The 7,719-nt window shown below is 50.0% G+C and overlaps 1 protein-coding gene across 1 annotated transcript in view; it reads right to left on the bottom strand.

Annotated features, from left to right (window-relative positions):
- Positions 1-4,059: 4,059 nt before the first annotated feature.
- Positions 4,060-7,719, bottom strand: part of LOC107307128 (glycogen phosphorylase, muscle form-like) — a 9,462-nt gene continuing 5,802 nt past the window's right edge. The window contains exon 3 of the mRNA XM_015850572.1: positions 4,060-4,176. Coding sequence (XP_015706058.1) covers positions 4,060-4,176 — 117 coding nt within the window. The remainder of the gene's footprint in view (positions 4,177-7,719) is intronic.

Here is a 7,719-nt window from a genome sequence, read left to right as displayed (position 1 = left end):
GGGCAATTTGGGCCATTTTTTGGGTTGACTTGGGCAATTTGGGCCATTTTTGGGGCAATCTGGGAAATTTTGGGGTGATTTGGGCCATTTTGGGGCAAATTGGGCCATTTTTGGGGCAATTTGGGCCATTATTGGATCAAATTTGGCCATTTTTTGGGTGATCTGGGCCATTTTGGGGGCAATTTGGGTCATATTTGTGTCGGCTTTGGGCATTTTTGGGGGTGATTTGGGCCATTTTGGGGTTGATTTGGATCAATTTGGGAGCAATTTTGGCCATTTTTGGGTTGATTTTGGCCATTTTTGGGGCAATTTGGGCCATGTTTTGGGTTGACTTGGGCAATTTGGGCCATTTTTGGGGTGATCTGGGCCATTTTGGGGGCGATTTTGGTCATTTTGGGGGCGATTTTGGTCATTCTGGGGGCAATTTGGGTCATATTTGGGTCGGCTTTGGGCATTTTGGGGGGTGATTTGGGCCATTTTGGGGTCGATTTGGATCAATCTGGGGGCAATTTGGGTCATTTTGGGGGTAAATTGGGCCATTTTGGGGTTGACTTTGGCCATTTTTGGGGCAATTTGGGCCATGTTTTGGGTTGACTTGGGTAATTTGGGCCATTTTTGGGGTAATCTGGGTAATTTTGGAGCTATTTGCGCCATATTGGGAGCTATTTGGGCCATTTTTTGGTAGATTTTGGCCATTTTGGGGGCAATTTCGGCCATTTTTTGGGTGATCTGGGCCATTTTGGGGGCGATTTTGGTCATTTTGGGGGCAATTTGGGTCATATTTGGGTCGGCTTTGGGCATTTTTGGGGGTGATTTGGGCCATTTTGGGGTTGATTTCGATCAATTTGGGAGCAATTTTGGCCATTTTTGGGTTGATTTTGGCCATTTTTGGGGCAATTTGGGCCATTTTGGGGGTTGACTTGGGCAATTTGGGACATTTTTGGGGTGATCTGGGCCATTTTGGGGGCGATTTTGGTCATTTTGGGGGTGATTTTGGTCATTTTGGGGGCAATTTGGGTCATATTTGGGTCAGCTTTGGGCAGTTTTGGGGGTGATTTGGGCCATTTTGGGGTCGATTTGGATCAATTTGGGGGCAATTTGGGTCATTTTGGGGGCAATTTGGGTCATTTTGGGGGTAAATTGGGCCATTTTGGGGGCAATTTGGGCCATTTTTTGGGTGATCTGGGCCATTTTGGGGCAATTTGGGCCATGTTTTGGGTTGACTTGGGCAATTTGGGCCATTTTTGGGGTGATCTGGGTAATTTTGGGGTGATTTGGGCCATTTTGGGGTTGATTTCGATCAATTTGGGAGCAATTCTGGCCATTTTTGGGTTGATTTTGGCCATTTTTGGGGCAATTTGGGCCATTTTTTGGGTTGACTTGGGCAATTTGGGCGTGGTTGGAATTCGATCATATTGGGAGCAATTTTTGCATGTTTTGAGGTTGATTTTGGGCCATTTTTGGGGCAGATTTGGGCCATTTGGTGGGTTGACTTGGGCCAATTTGGGACATTTTTGGGGTGATCTGGAGTGGCACTTGGGCCGATTTTGGTCCATTTTGGGGGTGATTTGGTCATGTTTGGGGGCATTTGGTCATATTTGGTCAGCTTTTGGGCAGTTTTGGGTGATTTGGGCCATTTGGGGTCGATTTGGACAATTTGGGGCAAATTTTGGGTCATTTTGGGGGCAAGTTGGGTCATTTGGTGGTAAATTGGGCCGATTTTGGGGGTTCGCAAATTTGGCCATCTTTGGTGATCTGGCCATTTTGGGGCAATTTGGGCATGTTTTGGGTGACTTGGGCAATTGTGGCCATTTTTTGGGGTGATCTGGGTAATTTGGGGGATTTGGGCCATTTGGGGTTGATCTGGAGCAATTTGGAGCAATTTTGGCCATTTTTGGGTTGATTTTGGCCATTTTGGGCAATTTGGGCCATTTTTTGGTTGACTTGGCGCATTTGGCCGATTTTTGGGGTGATCTGGGCCATTTGGGGCGATTTTGGTCATTTTGGGGCAATTTGGCATATTTGGGTCGGCTTTGGCATTTGGGGTGATTTGGGCCATCTTAGGGTCGATTTGGATCAATTGGGGGCAATTTGGTCATGTTTGGGGTAAATTGGGCCATTATGGGGAATTTGTGGCCATTAGGGGTTTACGTTGGCCATTTTGGGGCAATTGGCATTTTTTGGTTGACTTGGGCATTTTGGGCCATTTGGGCATATCTGGGAATTTTGGGGTATAATTTGGGCCATTTTTGGGCAAACTTGGGCCAAATTTTGGGGCAATGTTGGGCCATTATGGATCAGAGAATTGGCCATGTTTGGTGATTGGCCATTGGGCATTTGGAGTCATATTATGGGTCGGCTTGTGGCAATTTTTGGGGTGATTTGAGCCATTTGGTGATTTGGATCATATTTGGGGGCAATTTGGGCCATTTTGAGGGTCGATTTTTGGCCATTTTTGAGGCAGCAATTTGGGCCATTTTTTGTACTTGGGTCAAGTTGGGCGTTTTTGGGGTGATTCTGGGCCCATTTTGGGCGATTTTGGTCATTTGGGGCGATTATTGGCCTCATTTTTGGGGGGAATTTGGCCATATTTGGGTAAGTCTTTGGGCATCTTTTGGGGGTGATTTGGGCCCATTTGGGTCGATTTGGATCAAATCTGGGGGCAATTTGGGTCATTTTGGGGGAAGTTGGGCCATTTTGGGTGGCAATTTGGGCCATTTAGGGTTGATCTTGGCCATTTTTTGGGGCAAATGTTGGGGCCATTTTTGGGTGACTTGGGCAATTTGGGGCACATTTTTGTGGCAATTGTTGGTAATTTTGGAGCTATTTGGGCATTTTTGGGAGCTATTGGCCCATTTTTTTGCGATTTTGGCATGTGGGGCAATCTCGGCCATTTTGGTGATCCTGAGCCATTTTTGGGGCGATTTGGTCATTTGTGGCAAATTTGGGTGACAGATTTGGGTCGCTTTGGGCATTTGGGGGTGATTTGGGCCATTTTGGGGTCAATTTGACAAATTTTGGGGGACATCTTGGTCCATTTTGGGGTAAATTGCGGCCCATTTGGGGGCAATCTTGGGCCGTTCAGGGGTTGACTTGGCCATTTTTGGGGCAATTGGGCCCTGTTTTGGGTTGACTTGGGGCAAGTTTGGGCCATTTTGGGCGGCGATCTGGGTGAATTTTTGGGGTGATTGGGCCATTTGGGGGTAATTGATCAATTTGGGAGCAACTTGAGCCGTTTTTTGGGCGAGTTGGCCATTTTTGGGGCCAATTTGGGCCATGTTTGGGCTGACTTGGCAATTTGGGCCATTTTTGGGTGTGATCTGGGCCATTGGGCGATTTTTGGCCATTTTGGGGGCGATTTTGGTCTTGGGGGCAATGTTGGGTCATATTTGGTCGGCTTTGGCATTTTTGGGGGGTAAATTGGGCATTTGGGGGCAATTTTGGGCCATTAGGGGTTGACTGGCCATTTGGAGCATATTTGGGCCATTTTGGGTTGACTTGGGCAAATTTGCGGCCATTTTTGGGGGCTAATTTTGGTCATTTTCGGGGTAAATTGGGCCATTTTGGGGGCAATTTGGGCCATTTAGGGGTTGACTTTGGCCATTTTTGGGGCAATTTGGGCCATTTTTTGGGTTGACTTGGGTCAATTTGGGCCATTTTTGGGCAATCTAGGAAATTTGGGTGATTTGGGCCAATTTTGGGGTCATTGTGTATCAATTGGGGGCGTATCTGGCCATTTTTTGGGGTCAAGCTGGGCCATTTGGGTCGATTTTTGGTCATTTTTGTGGCAATTTGGGCATTATTTGATCGAATTTGGCCATTTTTTGGGTGATGCTGGGCCATTTTGGGGGCAATTGGGCATATTTGGTCGGCTTTGGGCATTTTTTGGGGGTGATTTGGGCCATTTTGGGGTCAATTTGGATCAATTGGGGGCGATCTGGGCCATTTAGGGGTCAAGCTGGGCCATTTTGGGTCGAGTTTGGTCATTTTGGGGTCGATTTGGGCCATTTTTGGGGTAATTTGTGTCATTTTTGGTGCTTACAGTCCTTCAGGTTGAAGTCATTGGGTGCTCGTGCAGACCACTAAGCCTCCCCAAAAATGGTGGGGGGGTTTTTTTTTCACCGTGTTGTTCCTGTATCCCGGCACTGGTGTGTCGTACGGCAGCGCCAGAACCACCTGCGTGTACAACACACGCGTGTGAGACCCCAATATCCCCATAGGATACAATGGGACCTCCCATAGATCCAATGAGGCCCGCATAGTTCGGGATCTCAATGAAGGCCCCATAGGAGCCCATTGCTGACCCATTAGGATCTCAATGAAGTGGCCCCATAGAACCCTATCTGACCCCATAGGATCCAATGAAGCCCCATAGGACCCCATCTGACGCCATAGGATACAATGGGACCCCATAGGACCCCATCTGACCCCATAGGATCCAATGAGGCTCCCATAGACCCTATCTGACGTCCCATAGGATCCAATGAGGCCCATAGGACTCCATCTGTACCCCATAGGATCCATAGTGAGGCCCATAGAACCGCTAATCTGACCTCCTAGTAAGGATCCAATGAGGCCCCATAGAACCCTATCTGACCCTAGGATCCGAATATGTATGTCCATAACCACCGACTAGGCCCATCGAACCTAAATCCTGACCGGACCATAGGACCAATGAGCCCCATACGGACCAATGAGGCCCCAAGAACCCTAATCTGACCCCATAGGATCCAATGAGGCCCCATAGGACTCCAATCTGACCCGATAAAGGATCCAAATTGAGGCCCTCATAGGACCCCTAATCTGACCCCATCAGGATCCAAATGAAGGCCCCATAGAATCCCTATCGACCCATTAGGAATCAAGAGGCCCCATACGGACTTCCATCCGTGACCCCAATAGGATTCCAATGATGGCCCCATAGGACCCACATCGTGACGCCCATAGGATCGCAATGAGGGCCCCATAAGGAACCCAATCTGACCCCATAGGTCAATGAGGCCCCATAGGACCCCATCTGACCCCATAGGATCCAATGAGGCCCCATAGAACCCTATCTGACCCCATAGGATCCAATGAGGCCCCATAGAACCCTATCTGACCCCATAGGATCCCAATGAGGCCCCATAGGACCCCATCTGACCCCATAGGATCCAATGAAAGGCCCCCATTATGGACCCCATCTGACCCCTCATAGGATCCAATGAGGCCCCATAGAATCCCTACTGACCCATAGGATCCAATGAGGCCCATAGAATCCCTATCTGACCCCCATAGGATCCAATGAGGCCCCATAAGGCACCCAATCTGAACCTGCCATAGGATCCAATGAGGCCCCATAAGGACCCAATCTGACTCCATAGGATCCAATGAGGCCAATAGAAACCTATGCCTGACCGTCTCATAACGGATCAAGGCCTCCATAGGATCCAATGAGGCCCCAGTAGATACGCCTATCTGACCCATAGGATCCAATGAGGCCCATAGGTGCAATGAGGGGCCCCATAGAAACCCTATCCTTGACCCCATAGGGTATCCATACATGAGGCCCATAGGACTCCATTTGACCTATATAGGATCAATGAAGGCCCCATAGAACCCCTATCTGACCGCCATATGGGATCCAGAGAGAGGCCCCATATGTATCTATGTCTCCTATCGGTAATGATCAGAGAGAGAGGGCACCACCCATCTGCCGCCCCAGAGGTATCGCAATTATGGCCCCAGTTAGAAGCCCTATCTGACCTCCCAGTCTAGGATCCAATGAGTGGCCCCTATAAAGCCCTATCTGACCCCATAGGATCCAATGAGGCCCCATGGAACCCCATGACCCCATAAGGACCAATGAGGCTCCCATAGGACCCCATCTGACCCCATACGGATCCAATGAGGCCCATACGAACCCTATCTGACCCCATATGAGAACCAATGAGTGCCCCACTACGGGATCCAATGAGGCCCCATAGAAACCCATTCTGACCCCGATAAAGGAATCAATGAGGCCCCATAGGTACCCCATCTGACCCCACTAGGCATTCCATGAGGCCCATAGAACCATTTTTTGCCTATCTGACCCCATAGGATCAAAGTGAAAGGCCCCATAGGATCCAATGAGGCCCCGATAGAAACCCTATCTGACCCCATAGGATCCCAATGAACACGGCCCATAGGATACAATGAGGCCCCATAGAATACCCTATCTGACCCCATAGGTCCCAATAGCCCCATAGACTCCATTTGACCCCATACCAGGATCTCCAAATGAGGCCCGAGAACGCCTATCTGACCCCATCAGGATCCAAAGAGGCCCATAGGACCCCATCTGACCCCGATAGGATGCCAATGCAAGGCCCCATAGGACCCCATCTGAAGCCCCATTAGGAATCCAATGAGGCCCCATAGAACCCTATCTGACCCCATAGGGAATCCAAATGAGGCCCCATAGGATCCAATAGGCCCATAGAACCCTAATCGGACCCCAATAGGTCCAATTGAGCGCCTCCAATAGGACTCCATTTGACCCCATAGGATCCAATGAGGCCCCATAGAACCCTATCTGACCCCATAGGATCCAATGAGGCCCCATAGGACCCCATCTGACCCCATAGGATCCAATGAGGCCCCATAGGACCCCATCTGACCCCATAGGATCCAATGAGGCCCCATAGGATCCAATGAGGCCCCATAGAACCCTATCTGACCCCATAGGATCTAATGAGGCCCCATAGGATCCAATGAGGCCCCATAGGACCCCCATCCTCGACCTCATAGATCCAATGAGGCCCCATCAGGACCCCATCTGACCCCAATATGACCTGAGGCCCCAATATACTGATCTTGACCCCATAGGAATCCAATGCGGCCCCATAGGAACCAATCAGGCCCAGATGAACCTATCTGACCTCCATAGGATCCTAACTGAGGCCCAGGATCAAAAGAGGCCCAAGGACCCATCGACCCCATAGATCCAATGAGGCCCCATAGGACCCCATTCTGACCCCTAGACCAATGAGGCCCCATAGAACCCTATCTGACCCCATAGGATCCAATGAGGCCCCATAGGATCCAATGAGGCCCCATAGAACCCTATCTGACCCCATAGGATCCAATGAGGCCCCAATAGAATTCCATTTGACCCAGGAGGATCCATATAGGCCCCGATAGAACCCCTACTCTGAAGCCCCATAGGAGCCCAAAGAGGCCCCATAGGAACCTCATCTTGACCACCATAGGAATCCAATGAGGTCGCCTAGGACCCCATCTGACCCCAATGGATCCCCATGAGGCCCATAAGGAACTCCAATGAGGCCCAATAGAACCACTATCTGCCCATATGGATCTAATGAGGCCCCATAGGATCCAATGAGGCCCCATAGGACCCCATCTGACCCCATAGGATCCAATGAGGCCCCATAGGACCCCATCTGACCCCCAGTAGGAATCCATAGGCCCATATATACCCTATCTGACACCATAGGATCCAATGAGGCCCCATAGACCCCATCTGACCCCATAGTGATCCAATAGTGAAGGCCTCCACTGGAAACCCCATCTGACCAATAGGACCCAAAGACCTAGTGCTCTCGACCGCACCCTTGACACTCACCCCCACTTGCACACTCATCCCCCTTGCACACTCACCCTATTACCCCCCCTTGCACAACTTCAAAGACAACCCTCCACCGCTCCTGCCCCCTCCAGGCCCTCTCATGCACACTT

Source organism: Coturnix japonica, unplaced genomic scaffold (assembly GCF_001577835.2).
Source record: "Coturnix japonica isolate 7356 unplaced genomic scaffold, Coturnix japonica 2.1 chrUnrandom489, whole genome shotgun sequence".
Classification (NCBI taxonomy): domain Eukaryota; kingdom Metazoa; phylum Chordata; class Aves; order Galliformes; family Phasianidae; genus Coturnix; species Coturnix japonica.
Note: the sequence above shows the minus strand (reverse complement) of the source record. Positions and strands in the feature narration are given on the sequence as shown.